The sequence below is a fragment of the Leopardus geoffroyi genome, chromosome D2, assembly GCF_018350155.1.
Source record: "Leopardus geoffroyi isolate Oge1 chromosome D2, O.geoffroyi_Oge1_pat1.0, whole genome shotgun sequence".
Classification (NCBI taxonomy): domain Eukaryota; kingdom Metazoa; phylum Chordata; class Mammalia; order Carnivora; family Felidae; genus Leopardus; species Leopardus geoffroyi.
The window spans coordinates 62031996-62051516 of record NC_059334.1 but is presented as its reverse complement, the minus strand read 5'-3'; the positions used below and the strand labels follow the sequence as shown (position 1 = coordinate 62051516).

General features: G+C 38.4%; 1 protein-coding gene across 1 annotated transcript in view; it reads left to right on the top strand.

Moving 5' to 3' along the window:
* PCGF6 (polycomb group ring finger 6) overlaps positions 1-19156 on the top strand; it is a 37139-nt gene extending 17983 nt beyond the window's left edge. Inside the window, exons 8-10 of the mRNA XM_045438772.1 lie at positions 1289-1387; positions 8002-8088; positions 17939-19156. Coding sequence (XP_045294728.1) covers positions 1289-1387; positions 8002-8088; positions 17939-17995 — 243 coding nt within the window. The 3' untranslated portion in view covers positions 17996-19156. The remainder of the gene's footprint in view (positions 1-1288; positions 1388-8001; positions 8089-17938) is intronic.
* Positions 19157-19521: the final 365 nt, after the last annotated feature.

Sequence of the window (19521 nt, the reverse complement as noted above, 5' to 3'; positions counted from 1 at the left end):
TCACCTTCCTCTTGATAAAATCTGTGAGGTGTAGTAGGTGCTATTATTATCTCTTTTACAAATGGGGACAGAAAGGTTCATCATCTTGCCCAAAGACTTAGGGCTAGACAATGGCAGAACCAGGGTTTAAACCCAGGGGGTCTGTTTCTGGAGTATCTGCGCTTAACACCTATGCTGTCTGCTGCACTATGGTAATAAGGGGTAGTGTTACTATAAGGGAATATCTTAAGGAACCAAACTACAGATAAGAAAGCTGAGTGCTGTTATTTGAGACAAACGTGCACCTAACCTATTGTTCATGTATTCCTAAAAGGTACCCTTTTAGTTCTGATTACCTCAGCTTTTCCTTTGTGTTAGAGAGTAACATCCTTAAAACTGCCTTGGAGATGGAGTGCCTGGCTAAGTGTTAGCTTTTCCTTTAAGACCCTGTGGCGTCTCCCCTATCACCTTAGACCATCGGATCAGATTCCAGCCACATATGTCTAGATGTCAGTCTTTTTATTTTCCTCTTAAAAAAGAAAACCATTTATTTTGGAAAATTTCACACTTAGAAATAGACAGAATGGTAAAATGAATGCCCATGTACACGCTCAGCTTCAGTAATTATAAACTCGTGGCCAATCTTGTTTCATGTATGTCTTCACCACTTCTCACAATTTTAAAGCAAATCTGAGACATTTTTATCAGTAAATAATCAGATTTGTTTCTAAGAGATAAGGACTTTTTACAAACAGAATAGGGATACTACAGTTTTGAAAACTAATAGTAATTCCTTAATCAAATATCCACATGCTACTTAAATTTCCAAAATTATCTCATGAAAATTATTGTATAGGTTTGTTTAAATCAGGACCCAAATGCAATCCATACATTGTAATTGGTTGACATATCTCTTATTTATATTGTTCACATCTTTTTCAGTCTAGACGTTCCTTCTCCATCTTGTTCTTTTTTTCCCTTGCAGTTTTTTTGTTGAGGATGCTAGATTGTTCTAGACATAATTTAGTCTTAGATATTCTCTCTCTGTCAATACATTTTACTCTAAGTTTTATTTTTGATGAGGTATTAAACCAGTAAGCTTTTCTATTAAAAAAAAATTATTGACATACTTTTCAGAGGGGAAGCTAAGCAAAAATTCCTTTTTTCTTCTTTGGTAGGTAAATGAGCTCAAATTTCATAGTAATTTTTTTCATAAATCTGTTGAACATCTTTATTATAAAATTTGCTTTATGATTTATACATTATATGTATTCATTCTGAAAATATTTATTTATGTTTATTTTTGTAGCCCTTGGAAAAGAAGTTTGTCCGAGTTTCTGGAGAAGCAACTATTGGGCATGTAGAAAAATTCCTCAGAAGAAAAATGGGTCTTGATCCAGCTTGTCAGGTAGAGTATATGTGTGTAAAAGGACAGATGAAGCTGTGAGATTACCTTTAGTATACTGAAGAAATGCTAAAAAGGATTGCATGCTGTGGCTTTTATGATATGTAGATAATGTAAATGCTAATTAAATATTGGGACACAGTGATTCCAGCCCCACTTGAATCACATTTGACCAACTGTCTGCTTCTTACTGGCATTGGTGACTGACTACCTGTCAGTGTCAGAGAAGAGCTGAGGATATGAGCTTCGCTTCCCCAAGGCTGTCTCTTTGATAGTGCAGAAGGTTATCACCCATCCTCTTCTCTTCAGAGGACATCCTTGCGTTTGTGACAAGCTAGGTCCAAGACACCTAGAAAAGTGAGATAGCTGTCTAATAGAGACCCTATTTGTTTTTTGAGCATTAGGAAAGATCTCCCATTCTAGCCATGTAATATGTTCTTGTTATAAGGTAGAAACTCGAACCTCATGTATTGTTGAACATAAAGTCTAAATAGAATGTGGGTCACTGACAACGCACATCTATATAGTTTTGCTCTTTCATTACTTAAATTTTAAAGAGGATTTTCTCCATCATGTGTAAAATTTGAAGAAATAATTTTTATTTAAAACACTATTTGCTATTAAGTTAACAGATATTTCTCATGGCAACTGAAAACTGGAAATAACTTACCTGGCCACCTTGTAACCACAGCTTACCTGAGGTTATTGCTAGTCTTCTGGTAACTAACTAGATGGAGCGCCTGGGTGGCTCATTCGGTTAAGTGTCCAACTTCGGCTCAGGTCGTGATCTCGCAGTTCGTGAGTTCAAGCCTAGAGTTGGGCTGTGTGCTGGCAGCTCCGAGCCTGGAGCCTGTTTCAGATTCTGTGTCTCCCTCTTTCTCTGCCCCTCCCCCGCTCACATTCTGTCTCTGTCTCTCTCTTTGTCTCAAAAATAAATATTAAAAAAAAAAAAAAGGTAACTTATTAGAGACCCCTGGACAAAGAATTGTAAGTGATCCAATAAGAGTCCATTATTTCTAAAAGCAGAATTCAGAAGAGTGGCACCTGATTATATAAAGTAAGAAATGCCACCCAAGAGGGCTTTCTGTAGGGTATAGATTACTTCCTCTGTGACTAGATACTGATCAGAACAGAATTACCTTTTATAAGTTTCACATTTGGTGTTTTAAGAAATGTGGTTGCCAAATTGGTTTGGCTGTGTAAAAATGTAGGTTTTTTCTTTCATATCATAGAATTCAAGGCTTTCAGCATTTTGAAATAAAATTATATATATATATATGTATATATACATATATATACACACATATATAAAATATATGTGTGTGTATATACGTGTTTATTTTTGAGAGAGAGAGAGAGAGAGACTGCAAGTGGGGGAGGGTCAGAGAGAGGGGGACAGAGGAGAGAGAGAGAGACTGCAAGTGGGGGAGGGTCAGAGAGAGGGGGACAGAGGATCCAAAGCAGGCTTTGTGTTGACAGCAGTGAGCCTGATGTGGAGCTCGAACTCATGAACTGCAAGTTCATGATCTGAGCTGAAGTCAGATGCTCAATCAGCTGAGCCACCCCGGCGCCCCTGAAATAAAATTATATAAAATTTGTCTTCAACATTTAACTTTCTGTCAGTTCTTGGCTTTCTCGGTAAATATTTCTTTCCTATTCAGGGACTATATAGGTGGTAACACTTATAAATTACTATTTCACCAAAATGTTGAAATGATGGAACAGAGAACTATCAAATATGCAGATTGTGACTAAAATTGTTTAGACCTTCTAAATCCAAGAAAGAGTAAACAAGAGTTACTTCTAATACGAACAGAACATTGAGCTAGTTAACCATAATCAAAATAAAATGCTTGGTGAACCCAGTCACTTGAGCCTGCTATGCTGATCTTCTTTAAACCAGTTATTCCCAAGTAGGAAATGTGTGCTCTGTTTATAGGTATGTGGCCTTCACTTAGGGTTATTTCTAGCAGGAATGAGTGATTACTACAGGACTGTTAAGTAATAAACTACCTTTAAAGCTATTTGTGGCATACCAAAATAAAAAAGGAAGATAATTCTGAAAGATTAAAAAAATACAGATCATGTATTCTTACAAGAGATTTAAGTTAATTCAAAATCAGAAATCAGTAATTGTCTGGATAGATTCCATCACATAGAAATCCGAGTGCCTGTGGATTACTGTGGTTGAGTCAATGGTATATTGAACTCATGTCTTATTTTATTTTGTCTTATAGCTACTCTTGTGTTCCTTCGTACACTGTTTGATCGTCAGATCTTATTTTTGTTTTATGAAACGAGACTTAGAAAATAAACATCACATTGATCACTAAAAATTCTTTATGTAGAATAAGTGATGTTAGATTTTATTGTTAATCCTACCATAATTAATTCCATCTTAAAAGATAGGTTATTATTTATTTAGGATTTGAACTTAACCTTACTATTAAATTGTTTCCAAATCAATTTTTAACAGACTCTAATGCATCATATGGTATGTCCCTACCATTTATTTATTACCTATTGATGCTAAATTGAGCATCTATGTACTTGGCCTTAAGAGTACAAAGATGAGAGAGAAAATTTATGCCACCAAGGGACTTGGTTGTAGGGAAGATATACAAGAAAACAACTGAATGACAATAGGATATGGTGAGTGTGACAAGAGTGCAGGAGTGAATGATTTAACTCTGGAGGAGTCAAAGAATGGACTTGAAGAATGTATAGGAATTTGCCAGACGAAGAAAAAAGACTTTCTGTCAAAGAAGAGCATGTGTGAACAAGTATGCTACTAGCTCATTCAGTGAAAAATCCTATCTTGGAATCTGTAGTGTGATCTTGCTTGTAAAAAAAAAAAAGGGGGGGGGGGTGGTTTGGGGCCCCTCGGTGGCTCAGTCGGTTAAGCGTCCAACTTCAGCTCAGGTCATGATCTTAGGGTTCATGAATTCAAGCCCCACGTTGGTCTCTGTGCTGACAGCTCAGAGCCTGGAGCCTGCTTTCGATTCTGTGTCTCTGTCTCTCTCCGCCCCTCCCCCGCTTGCACACTGTCTCTCTCTCTCTCTGTCTCAAAAATAAACGTTGAAAATTTTTTTTATATGGGTTAAAAAAAAAAAGGTACAGGTTTTTCCTGCCTTCTTAGACTACCCTCACAGTCTGATTTCTGCTCTGAGGTTAGAAACATTACAGTTAACCTTTCTGCCTGAGACTTAGCTACTCCAGAGGTAGAAAGATTATACAGGAAAAGAGTTAATAAAGCAAACCTGAGGTTGCTCTCTTTAGAAGGGACTGCTTCTACAGTTGGCCCTTGCCTACCTAGCATTTTGGCTTGCAGAAAGTTCCCAGTAAGGGTGTTTCACCATGCCTACACCATACAATGGATCTGTGATGAATACCTGCTTTCCTTCTGGGAGTCTGGAGCTTAGTACTTGTTACAGGCAGAGAATGCCAACATGAACAGCCCTCAGTAAAAACCCTGTACTCTGAACTTCAAATGGGCTTCCCTGGGCAGAAACATTGCACAAGTGGGCTGCATTTCCAGTGCTAGGAAAAGGAGTACTCTGGGTGTATCTTCTCCTGAACCGAGAGGGGGACCATAGGAAGCCTGTGTGTGGATTTATCCAGACTCCACCTACATCTTTTTCCCTTGCTGATCTGGCCACATATCCTTGCTGTGTTGCTGAGTCCGTGAGTCCATCTACAAACTACCAAATATGTGGGTCATGTTTGTGGGAACCCAGAGATGTGACTCTGTTTGAATGAAGTAATTTATGAAATATTTACAGTCAGGTAACTTTTAAAAATCAGTATTGTAAAATCAGAAGCAATTTAAATGTTTATCAGGGAAATGGATTTATAGATTATGACATATTCAGGGGCACCTAGATGGCTCAGTTGATTGTCCAACTCTTGATTCCAGTACAGGTCATGATCCCAGGGTCATGGGATCGAGGTCTGCCTTGGGCTCCATGCGGAGCATGGAGCCTGTTTAAGATTCTCTCTTTCCCCTACTTGTGCTCTTTCTAAAATAAAAAATAAATATAAAAAGTTATGACATATTTATACAGTGGAACACAAAGTAGCTATTAGAGGTAACCTTGTACTTCAGAGATGTCTATGCTATATTAAGGTTTTTTGGGGTTTTTAAAAATTTTTTTTAATATTTACTTATTTTTGACAGGGAGAGAGACAAAGCATGAGCGGGGGAGGGGCAGAGACAGAGAGAGACACAGAATAGGAAGCAGGCTCCAGGCTCTGAGCTGTCAGCACAGAGTCTGACACAGGGCTCGAACTCACGGACTGTGAGATCATGACCTGAGTCGAAGACGGACGCTCAACCGACTGAGCCACCCAGGCACCCCTAAGGCTTTTTGTTTTTTAAATAAGTTGTAGAACAGTTTACGTGGCTTGATCCCATTTTTTAATTTTTTGTTAATTTTTTTAATGTTTGTTTTTGAGAGAGACAGAACGCAAGCAAGGGAGGGGCAGGGGGAGAGGGAGACAGAATCCAAAGTAGGCTCCAGGCTCCAAGCTGTCTGCACAGAGCCTGATGCAGGGCTCGAACCCATGAGCTGTGAGATCATGACCTGAGCCAAAGTTGGACACTTAACCGACTGAGCTACGCAGGCTCTCTCATGATCCCATGTTTAAAAAACAAAACAAAAATCCCACATGTGCACATAGCATCTAGGGCCATCCACATCAAACTGTTAGTAACTGGCTAACTTCTGGGGGTTAAGATTAAGTTGAAAAGAAAAATACAGTAACCAGACCATAAATGTATACCATGGGAAGAAGCCCATGAAGAGTGATGGTCTCTGGATTGCTGAATACTTAATCAAAACATGATGATTGTTTCCAAATTCTTTAGTTTTTCATGGATCTGAGGTCTGTGCACAAAATATTCTATCATAGCTTTCAAATCATCTTGCAAACAAGGCTTGCTCTGCCAATGTTGAAACTAGTAGGTGTGAGACACAAAAGCTGGTACTAATTGGGGGCACCTTGCTGGCTCAGTCAGTGGAGCATGTGACCCTTGATCTCGGGGTTGTGGGTTCGAGCCCCACATTGGGTGTAGAGATTACTTTTTAAAAATCTTTTTTTTTTTTTTTTTTTAAGTTGGTACTAATTGGAGTTTATGCCTTAAGATCTAGCATGTGCGTTGACAAACTGGCCCATAGGCTAGATCTAGCCTGCCATCTGTTTTTATAAATAAAATTTCATTGGAACGCAGCCATACTAAGGCTGTTTTCATGCTATTGTGGCAGATTTGAGAAGCTATGACAGAGATCCTAGGGCCTACAAAGCCTAATATATTTAGTGTCTACCCTTTATAGAACAAGTTTGCTAACCCCTGATGTGCACTTAGGCTTTGGAGAAAGATAGACCTGGGGACAGACCTGGGTTTAGATCTGGACTTTACTAGTTACTAGCTTTGCGACTTTAGGAAAGTTAAATGTCTTTACCTCTTAGTATTTTTGTCTGTAAATGGGGCATTATAATACCTAGCTCACAAGAACGTGAAGATTATATACATAGTATAACATATGGCATACGTAGTGGCTTCTCAGTGAAATTCAACTGCTTTTATGATTCTTCCCCACCTATGCTGAAGCTTTCAAGGAGATTAATAACGTTGGCATTGGACAGGAATTTTAGAGTAAACAGAATTTGAAAGTAGGAAGATCTGGTTAGAAGGGGATTTCAGCTTTAAGCCCAGGGGTAGCCGCTGAAAGGATGATAGGAACACTGAGAGGTATTATGAAGAAAGAAGCCGCAGGACTTTTTAACTGTTTGCGTATGAGAAGAAAGGGAAAGGAGAACTAAGAGTCAGAGGTGATATTCTATTCTGGGTTAGAGGACAAGAAGAACTGTCACACCATAAACTAAACAGTGACGTTAGGAGATGTAGTCAATGAAGGGATCTATATGAATAAGACATCAAGAACCTGACCCCATTTTAAGGCAATGGGAAAAGAGCACTCCTTGAAAGACAAAGAAAGATTGAAGATTTGCATTTCTGTCTTAGCAAGTAAGTATACTGGAATCTTACTACCTTGTAGTATGTCACTGAATGTCATTCTTTCTAGAGCATTCACCGTAAAAGATTTATCTTAGAGCTTTGACTTCCCAAAGAACTAAAAAATCTTAAGATGTTCCATTTATAAAACAGCTCCCTTAGTGTGCACTTGATGTCACTGTTAGACTCTTCATTGTTGGAAAGTGAGATAGTCCTTGTAAGAGAATTATTCAAGTAACTAAAAGCCTTTTTAAGTATTATATACCCTTTTAACAATTTTATCATGGAACTTAAAAAAATGTACCTTCCCGTGCTGCCTTATGCTGAATATATCAAATGTGATTTTATTTATTCTCAGAGATTCAAGGGAACATTTTGAGTGCCTGCTGTACTCTACTATTATCCTGCTATGTCTTCTAATACCCCTTCCATTTTACTTTATTTTTATAGCAAGTTTTTAAAATATGTCTTGAGAGTGTTTAATCTGTCTAAAATAAAATAGCAAAGTCTAGTTTGGAAACAATTATGTAGGTTTTTCTTAATTTTTTTCATACGGTTTTTTGAAGCAGGAAAGCAATCTGATACTCTTATTTGCCCATAGGTAGATATCATCTGTGGCGATCACTTGTTGGAGCAGTATCAGACTCTAAGGGAGATCCGACGTGCGATTGGTGATGCAGCAATGCAGGTGGGTCCTAGACTTTATCGTACTTCTGCCTGACAGGCACGTTGTTTAATGAAAGAAATGTTATCAACGGCTTTAATAAAGATTCCATAATTTTCTTTTTTTTTTTTTTTTAAGTTTATTTATTTTGAGAGAGAGAGTACAAGAGGGGAAGGGGCAGAGAGAGAGAGAGCGAGAGACAGACCTGAGCCAAAATCAAGAGTCGGACGCTTGACCGACTGAGCCACTCAGACACCCCTCGGTTTGTTTGATTATAGCCATCCTATTGGGTGTGCAGTGGCATCTCGTAGTGGTTTTGATTTTATTTCCCTGATGACTAATCATGTTGAGGATCTTTTCGTGTGTTTACTGGCCATTTGTATATCGTTGGAGAAATTTCTATTTAGATCCTTTGCCCATTTTTAAAAATTGGGGATTTTTATTATTGAGTTATAAGAGTTTTTCATATGTTCTGTATACTCATCCACTATCGGATATCTGATTTGTAAAAATTTTCTCCCATTCAGTGGGTTGTCTTTTCATTTTCTTTGTGATGACCTTTGAAACACAAAGTTTTTATAATGAAGTGCATTTTATCTGGTTTTCCTTTTGCTCCTTCTGGTTTTTTTTTTTTTTTGGTTTTTTTTTTTTTGGTTTTTTGTCTTTTGTTTTTGTTTTTGAGTTTATTTATGTATTTATTTATTTATTTATTTTGAGAGAGAGAGCGCTCGCACGCACGCACAAGTATATGTGAACAAGGGAGGAGCAGAGAGAGAGAAGAGAGAGAATCCCAAGCATGCTCTGCCCTGTCAGCACAGAGCCCGACACAGGGCTTGAACTCAGGAACCACGAGATCATGACCTGAGCTCAGATCAAGAGTCGGTCGTTTAACCAACTGAGCCACCCAGGCACCCCTTGTTCCTTCTGTATTTGGTGTCATATCTGAGAAACCATTTCCTAATCAAGGATCATAAATATTTATACCTATGTTTACCATAGATTAATTTTGTTTATTCTGGAATGTCATGTAAGTGGAATCAAGTACTCTTTTGTGTCTGGCATCTTTCATCCCTCATGTGAAATTTATCCATGTGGTTACATGTAGCAATAGTTTGTTTCTTTTCATTGCTGCATAGTATTTCATTGTATACCATGCCATATTTTATCCATTTTCCTATTCATGGACACTTGGGTTATTTCCCCTTTTTGGCTAATGCAAATAAAGTAGCAGGGCACCTGGTAGCTCAGTCGGTTGAGCGTCCAACTTCAGCTCAGGTTATGATCTCGCAGTTTGTGGGTTCGAGCTCCACATCTGGCTCACTGCTGTCAATGCAGAGCCTGCTTTGGATATTGTGTCCCCCTGTCTCTTCCCTTCCCCTGCTTGTACTCTCTCAAAAATAAATAAAACATTTTAATAAAAAAATACAAATAAAGTAGCTATGAACACAAGTATACATTTTCTTCCTCCTCCTCCTCATCTTTTTTTTTTTTTTTTTTAACGTTTATTTATTTTTGAGACAGAGAGAGACAGAGCATGAACGGGGGAGGGTTAGAGAGAGAGGGAGACACAGAATCAGAAGCAGGCTCCAGGCTCTGAGCCATCAGCCCAGAGCCGGACACGGGGCTCGAACTCACGGATCGTGAGATCGTGACCTGGGCCAAAGTCGGACGCTTAACCGACTGAGCCACCCAGGCGCCCCTTCTCCTCATCTTTTTAAATCAGTTTTGCTTTCACTTACTTTGGACAACTAACCAGCAGTGGAATTGTTGGATCATAGGGAAGGTGTATGTTTTCTTCGATAGGAAACAAAGAATTGGTATATTTTGATATGATTTTTGTGGCTGTACTTTACCACCAACCTGTAAAGAACTATGGCCGAAATTTCTGCAGCCTAATGACTGGTCTATTGAGAATTTTATTTATTTTTTGCATGGTTTTCTTTTTACCAATTTGCTACAGATTTCCTTGCACCCACCACTCAGATTTAATGAGGGTTGGTAATACTTTATTCTTTCAGATAGGAAGATGTAAAATTCACATCACTTTAAAAAGAAATTTGAAACAAAAGTGTTAATACTCAATAAAACTGAGTACTGGTTACAAAGGTGTTATATTAATCTTTGTACTCTGAAAAAAAATTTTTTTAATGTTTATTTATTTGAGAGAGAGAGACAGAGAACACAAGCAGGGGAGGGGTAGAGAGAGAGGGGGTCAGAAGATCCAAAGCAGGCTCCATGCCAACAGGAGTGAGCCCAATGTGGGACTCATACTCATAAACTGAGATCATGATCTGAGCTGAAGTGGATGCTCAGCCAACTGAGCCACCCAGCCACCTCTATACTTTGAAAATTTTTTAAACCTTTAGGAAAGTCATAGAAATAGCACAGTGAACATTCATCTATGCTTTACCTGGATTCACCAGTTTTTTGTTTTATTTTTTTTAAGTTTATTTATTTGTATTTTATTTTTTATTTAAAAAAAATTTTTTTTAATGTTTATTTATTTTTGAGACAGAGAGAGACAGAGCATGAACAGGGGAGGGGCAGAGAGAGAGGGAGACACAGAATCTGAAATAGGCTCCAGGCTCTGAGCTGTCAGCACAGAGCCCGACGCAGGGCTCGAACCCACGGACCGTGAGATCATGACCTGAGCCGAAGTCGGACGCTTAACCAACCAAGCCACCCAGGCGCCCCGATTCTTATTTTTTTAACGTTTATTATTTACTTTTGAGAGACAGAGAGAGTGTGAGCAGGGACGGGGCAGAGAGAGAGGGAGACACAGAATCCGAAGCAGGCTCCAGGCTCTGAGCTGTCAGCACAGAGCCTAACATGGGGCTCAAATTCAGGAACTGTGAGATCATGACCTGAGCTGGGGTTGGATGCTTAACCACATGAGCCACAGGTGCCCCTTAAGTTTATTTATTTTGAGAGCAAGTGAGCAGGGGAGGGGCAGAGAGAGAGAGAATTCCACGCAGGCTCTGCACTGTCAGCGCAGAGCCCAAAAAGGGGCTCAGTCTCCCGAACCCTGAGATCATGACCTGAGCTAAAATCAAGAGTCGGACACTTAACTGACTGAGCCACCCAGGCACCTCTGGATTCATCAGTTTTAACAGGATTCCATTGGAGAAATAGAACCCAAATGAATATTACAGAATTATACCTTAAACAACTGCAGGGGCCGGTGAAGAAGTGTATTGAAAGATAGTGCCTATGGACCAGTAGTCTTTGTAAATCAACAGGGCAGCAGTTGGAAGAAAAGACTGTCATGAGTGGGGAATAGTGAGAATAAATTGGAACCTGTAAGGAGAAACTGGAATGTGTGTCTCATCAGTTCCATCTTCAGTGACATGGGTGATCTGTAGACAAAGCTGGTGGTCTTTGACCCAGAACTCAGAGAAGCTGAAGGTGGAGCTCTTGTGGGAGCAAGAGGAATTAGTGGCAGGCCTGGCTGCCTTCCTGTCCCTACAATGTGAGCCAGCATACCAGCAACAATGTGTATAAGCTGAACGAGCATCGGGTGCTCTATGATGACCGGAGCATAATGGCTTCTGCCTCCTTCCACTTGGCACATCTTATCTTACACAAATCTCTATTGGCTAACCTAACCAAGGGATTTGGGGAAATATAGTTCCAGTTTGGCCAGGTTGACCTAGCAAAATGCAAAAGACTCACAATCTAAGTGTTGGTATGGGTGTGGAGCAACTAGAATTTATGTGTGTGGTTAGTGGGGGTGTGAACTGGTTCAGCCACTTTGGCGTTCTTTTGGTGGTACCTACTAAAGCCATGGATGTACACCCTATTCCCCAGCAATTCCATTCCCGAGTATAGACTCAATAGAAATGAATATTATGTCTACCCCAAGACATGTACAAGGTAGTTGATAATAGTTTGATCATGATAGCCACAAACTGGAAGCAACCCATATGCCCAACAAAAAATGAGTAAAAAATTGTGACATATACATACAATTAAATACAACTACCATATACATCAACATGGATGAATCTCACAGACATGATAGTGAGCGAACTAAGTAGGGCCCAAAAGAATATACAGCTGATCAATGCAGATTTGCTTAGTCATTAATATTTTATTGTAACCTCCAAATTAATACTAATTGCCATTTCATGGTCATTCACAGTTTTTCATAACTTTAAATGGCATTTGGATTTCTTTTCTTTTTTTTTTTTGAGAGAGAGAGAGAGAGAGAGAGAGAGAGAAAGCATGCTTGAGCAGAGGGCAGGCAGAGAGAGAGAGAGGGATAAAGAGAATCCCAAGCAGGCCCCACACTCAGCGCAGAGCCTGTCGTAGGGCTCGATCCCACAACCATGGGATCACGACTCTAAGCTGAAATCAAGAGTCAGACACTCAACTGACTGAGCCACCCAGGTGCCCCGGTATTTGGATTTTTTAAAGAAATTACAAATTTTGTAATTTTGCTAATGAAACTTATATGTAATTGAGTATTAGAAAGGTGCTCCAACGTTAACTGTTCTTTACTGCAATATTATAGGTTGTAATTATCTTTTAGTTTTATAGGTATATTTAGTTGTGATAACAGTTTGTCAGAGTAACGAAAGTAATTAGCATACCATGATTGGGGACCATTACTTTTTTTTAATGGCTGTCATTATTAACTTGAATTTTATATATGATTTACAAAGAAGAAAGAGGACTTTGTCACCTTTCTGTTTCTTTGAAAAACGTAGCTGGCTTTTCCTTGAGCAAGAAAAAGGACATGAAGTTGCATGAAATGTAATTATTTTTGCAACATAGCCAGCTTAGTGATAGAATGAAATGGTGTTAGGACTTAGTCTTGAAGTTATTTGGGTTGAAAAGTGAAAAGAAAAAGGGAAATCCATTGATAAGCCTGCCAGACTAATTAAAGAAAAACACGTATATGATGTGAAATTGCTTAGAGTTCAGAAAAAGACAATACCACTAATAATTAACATTTCTTGAGCTAAGTAATCTCTATACCCAACGTCGGGCTCAAACCCACAACCCTGGGATCAAGAGTCACACTCCACTGACTGAGCCAACCAGGTGCCCCAGAACATGTGTTATCTTGTGTAAGCCTCACAACAACCTTAAAAGATAACAATTAATGGGGTGCTTGGGTGGCTCAGTTAGTTAGATGTCCAACTCTTGATTTTAGCTTAGGTCATGATCTCACATTTCCATGGGATCAAGCCTGGCGTAGGCTTCTGTGCTGATAGCAGAGCCTGCGTGGGATTCTCTCCTCTCTGTGCCCCTCTCCTGCTCATGCTTACTCTTTATCTCTCTCTCTCTCTTTCTCTCTCTCTCTCTCTCTCTCTCTCTCTCTCTCTCAAAATAAATAAGTAAACTTTAAAAAAGATAACAATTACTATCTCCTTTTATCTTTTTTAAAATGTTATTTTGAGATACTTTAAGACTTAGAGAAAAATTACAAAATAGTATGAAAGTTCCTATGTAGATCTCACCCAGCATCCTTTAGTGTTAATGTCTTCCATGACCACAGTACAATCATCAAAACTAAGATATTGACATTGTTACAATACTGTTAACAAAACTGCAGACATTGGATTTTGCTACTTTTCCCATGGTTGTCCTTTCTCTGTCCTAGGATCCACATTGTATTTAGTCATCATGTCTCCTTGTCTTCTCCCAGTTCTCCAGTTCTTCCTTGTTTTCATGACTTTGATACTTTTGAAGAGTATTGGTCAGTTATTTTATAAACTGTCCTTCATTTGGGTTTGTCAGATGTTTTCTCATGACTAGATTGAGGTTATGCGTTTTTGGCACATCACATACAAGTGATGTGCCATTCTCAGAGTATCATCAGGAGATATTTAATACTGGTAGGTTTTTCTCTTTGGAATTGATAATGTGGGGGGAGATACTTTGAAACTATGCAGTTATCCTATTTCTCTTCAAATTTGGCCCTCTATTCTAACATCCATTGGTGGATCTTATAATTTAGAAAATTGATGTACAGAGGTTGCATACCTTGTCCAGGATCACTTGGCTAGTTAGTCATAGAATCAACAGTCAACTGTTGAAAATTTGAACTTAAAGCTCAGGCTCTTAACAGAAGGGTAACCAAATACTTTTTCAGGTGATATTCAATTTATTGTTAACACATTTTTAGAAATATAGTACCTTGCCAACTGTCTACATTTTAGTAACAGTTTAAAAGAATCTTCCTAAAATATAGAAACAAAATTATTTCTTCGATAACTAAAGCATACTTAGAGGTATAAACAAAGCCATTTCCTAAAAATTTTATAATGTTAAACTTCAAAAATCTTAGAAAATGATTATCTTTTAAAAAATTAAGCTTACTTGATTAGAATGTATGAAACTAGGAGTAAAATCCCAGTGGAGTAGGTAGAAAATATTACTTCAAAAAATATTTACTGGAGCACCTGGCTGCCTCAGTTGGTTAAGTGGCCAACTCTTGATCTCAGCTCAGGTCATGATCTCACAGGTCATGGGATCAAGCCCTGGTTAAGGCTCTGCACTGACAGCGTGGAGCCTGCTTGGGATTCTCTCTCCTTCTCTCTCTGCCCCTCCCCTACTTGTGGGTACTGTCTCTTAAAGAAATATTTTTTAAAACATACAGTAAAGCCTTAGTTTGCGAGCATAGTCCATTTCGGAAACATCCTTGTAATCCAAAGCACTTGTATAAAATGAATTTCCCCATAAGAAATAATGGAAACTCAGATGATTCATTCCACAACCCCAAAATATTCATACAGAATGATTACAATACTGTAATATAATATAAAATAATAAGGAAAACATAAAATATAAAGAAAAATAAATTAACCTGTACTTACCTTTGAAAACCTTTGTGGCTCATGTGAGGGAGAGGAGAGAGGAGGGTTATTATGTAGGAAGACTTTCACTATCACTAATGGAACCACTGCTATCTTTTGGCTCAATGGAATCTTTTTCTGTATGGGGGCCATTGTATATACTCACACAGATGTTGCCTATAGTACAGTATTAATGAACTCTTGTCATATACTGTATTTAATGTAACTGGCAATAAGGCAGCAGACGAAAGGGTCTATATCTGCAGTCAGCCTGACCTAGAATGAAGCAAAGCATTCCTAAGCTTACTCTTGTATGGACAAGCAAAGGACTGTCCATAGGTGCTTTGAAGTGACAAAAAATACACTAGCGCCAGTTGTGTGGGTACCTTCCAGTGTTCTGACAAATCACTGATTTCTGCCAAACACCGTGGCCTAAGATCCGAGCATGGGAGATGATCACCCACAATCCCCCATAGAGAGAAAGAGGGAGAGAGAGAGAGAGAGAGTAGAACCATTGGCTTAGTTGTGATCTTGTGATGTTCAGCATTATGTACTACTCATATTGCAAGATACCACTCGTTTATCAAGTTAAAATTTATTAGAAATGTTTGCTCATCTTGCAGAACACTCACAAAACAAGTTACTCACAATCCAAGGTTTTATTATATTTACAGAGCACTATTCTAGACACATAGGGAGATTCAGAGATGAGCAAGTCCCTGAACTTAACCTATAATACAATTAAAGTCCTCATTGACAACAATGTAAGATTCATGGACTCTCAGGACCTCTCAGCTAAATGAATAATATACCTTCTGTGGGAAAGGGGAGGAGAATGGTAGGAGCTGAGATCTGGGCAGTCAGAATAAAACCATGTGCAGGACTTTATAGGCCATAGTATGAACTTTGGATTTTTCTTTTTTTTTTAATTTTTTTTTTTTCAACGTTTATTTATTTTTGGAACAGAGAGAGACAGAGCATGAACGGGGGAGGGGCAGAGAGAGAGGGAGACACAGAATCGGAAGCAGGCTCCAGGCTCCGAGCCATCAGCCCAGAGCCCGACACGGGGCTCGAACTCACGGACGGCGAGATCGTGACCTGGCTGAAGTCGGACGCTCAACCGACTGCGCCACCCAGGCGCCCCTGAACTTTGGATTTTAATTGGGAAATTAATATGGGAAATTATCTTTGGAGAGATTTAAGCCAAGGGCAGAAGTGACCTACTCTGACTTAAATTTTAGAAGACTCATTCTGTTTGGATAGTTCAAGAAGACCATGGATAGAGACATCTCTAACTACAAAATACAAATAATATTTATATCTATGTATATAGAATATAAATATAATAGACACAGAGACTTGAATTATAATTATTTCATTTCATAAAATGTGATTTTATACATACATTGAAGTTGTTTTGAGGTTTTAAAACCACTTGTGAGCTATTTTCAGTTTGACATCTCAGCATGTCATATTTTGCAAATGATGCTTTCATTTCTGAAACATGAATAACTACATGCAAAAAATTAACATGTAAAATGTAATTTGTATTCTTGTAAGAACATTGATAGAATCTGTTTGTGTTATAATATAAATTCATTTACTTAGATTAGGCTAATTAGTCTGGAATAGATCTGATGGTCCATGGGCCAAATATAGTATGAAATTGTGTTTTACATGGCTTACTGTGTTGTAAATATTTTTGAGTTTAAATTCCTGTAGCTACACATCTGCTCTCTGGTTTACCAGTGGTCTCCACTTTCCCTATGGACTCACATGCCTAACTCACATATTCATCTATGTTACTTTCCTGGCCCTTGTAGGTAGGCCTTTGAATTTGTGAACCCTTTCCTAGAATTCTGGTGAGCTTTCACTAGAGTTGCCAGGAACAGAATCCAGATTGCAGTGAATTGTGTAATAAATGAGAGATGAGGAAGTAGAGCCGTGGAAAAGCTTAACAAAGAAGAGAGAAATAGCTAGAATGTGATTGGAAATGCAAGGCGTGCATGTCACCATTCCCCCTCTGTTGCTCAGGGTCAGCCCATTTCTCATGGCATACTCCCCAACAAGTTACTTTTTAGCTAATTTTCCAGTTCATAGTAGGTTAGAAATAGCACTTTAGGGGCGCCTGGGTGGCTCAATTGGTTAAGTGTCCTGACTGCTAGCTCGGGTCACTGTCTCAGGTGATGATCTCTCTGCTGTCAGTGCAGAGCCCGCCTGGGATCCTCTGTCTTCCTCTCTGCCCCCTCCCCTGCTCACGGGCGCTCTCTCTCTCTCTCTCTCTCTCTCTCTCTCTCTCTCGCTCTCTCTCTCAAAAATAAATTAACATTAAAGAAAGAAATAGCACCTTTAAAAGGTGGATTGCTTCCTGGATGCAGACTTGGTGAGAACACAAAGGATTAAGACCTGATTATCAAAAGACGAGACAGAAACCCAAAAGAGCAGATGAAAAGATTCAGAAACACAGTACCTGGAGTCATTTAGCGTAGGGTTAAGTTGCCCAGAGACCGAAGACATCACTGTGTTACAAAACAGTGTATTCAGTGTTCATAATGATGACTCTAGACATCAAAGAAAGGTTAAACTGTGTTGTGAACAGTCTTTTAGGCACAGTTAAAATGTATAATGTATTAAACGGGTAAGAGTTCCACAGTTTTCTTAACAGTGAATGGTAGTGAGCTGCATTTATGTGGAGATAAATGTTTAATTTCTTCACAGATCCATGGTGTTTTATGATAATTGAGTCTTTTTTCAGGAAAGTAGTCCACGCAGAAGGAAAGGTGTATCTCTTTGAGTTCTTTTCAGAGAACTGTTTAGCCACAAACATCCCTGGCTAATTGTGGAGTTTCAGAATTACCTTTGAGAGTCATTTAAAAAGGCACAGTGACAGGGAATATTTGGTGATAAGGTGAATGAATAAGTAAGTCTATTTACTTGGACCCTTTATTTTCTTTAAATCAAAGAATTTCACATTAGTGTTGGGCTATGAAAAATAAACCGTATCTGACTTGACTTGATTGTTTGCATAACCGGTTTTCAAATAACTGCAAAACACTTTTTTTTCTTTTCAGGATGGTCTGCTGGTCCTCCATTATGGTCTTGTGGTTTCTCCTCTGAAAATTACTTGAAGATTCTAGCAGCATTAGGAGGAGGGAAACGAAATAATGAGGCTTCTGCAGGATTGCATTTCACCAAAGATTTCCACACAACATGTAATAGCTACCATTTTGTGCTGCTGGAGACATAACTTATCTATTTTCAGCACGTAGATTCATAACATTTATAAGTACAACTTGGAATGATGGAATGCATCTGTTTTACTAGAAACTATATATAAAAAGCATCCATAGCTCAGGGGGAAATTTTCAGAGCATTAAATTTTTAAATTCCTTGTGATCTCAAATACTTTGACATTGATTTTGCTTCCTAATCTTTGAGGTAAATCGGTTACTATTTTCTTCTTTGTTGAGCCATATCCCTTTCCCGTTGGCGGTTAGGATTCTGCTCTCTGGAATGGTATCCGTTGGGCAGTCATACTTTTGGAAAAGAAGGATGCTTTTGAACTGAAGATTCAAAGCCAGGCTTTGTTAAACTACAGAGTGTACCTCTTGGACAAAGACCAAAACTACTGGCCACTTTTGTATGTTGCCATCATATTTGGAACACGTGTCTTTCTTTTACCAGCAATACTACTACAGAGATGATATATACTTCTAAAAGGGATGAATTATCATTCTGTGTGAAGAGACTGTCTCCTGCAGGGTTTATGGCCTGTACTGTAAGCCTTCAGTGTAATAAAGACTCCTTTAACATATCTTAACAAGGGATGCCTCTTTGAAACATTATCTTTATTATTTGAATGTTAGTTTGATTAGCATTCACTTTGGGTATGTAGTTTGGTTGTCAGTACCTTATAACACCACTGCTTCTCAAAGTAATAAATAAACGAGTGAATTTGCAAGTTTACAGAATACTTACTCACTGTTCCTCAGTAAGTCAGTTTATGTTCATTGTCCCATTACTTTGTCACTGGGATAAAGAATACGGGTGTTTAAGAGTTCGCTCACGTGCAAAGATTTCAGTTTTAAATGTTATTTTGCCTAAAATTAGCATTGTGATACTTTCTAAAACAATATTTTGTAAACCCTATTTCACTGCAAAATTTCCAAGTCTGCGTATAGAAACAAATGAATGAGGTTTGGCGATTGTTTTGTAAAGAATTTGTGAATTGTGTATAAATCTCTTCTAACATTTAATAAAAATTTTTAATAAAAATTTATTTTAACCTATTTTGAAGTGTTCATATTTATTGTGGATTGAAACAAAAATAACCAAAATTCCTTACGAGATAAGGTATCCAAATTAGTTAAAATACCATCAAATAGTTATTTTATAAACATCACTGATTTTACTAGATGCTGTTATTTGACAGTGGACAGAATAGCAACTATGGAATTCATTGCCTCTTAAATGTTTCTTACCCAAATTACGTGCTATTTTTATTCTTGTCCCATGTTAACATATCTTTGTCAGGGATTCCCAAGACTACCTTCAGGTTTTGTTTTAAGTAGGCTCTATGCCCAATTTGGGGCTTGAACTCACGACCCTGAGATTAAGAGTTGCATGCTCTCCTGACTGAGCCAGCCAGGCACCC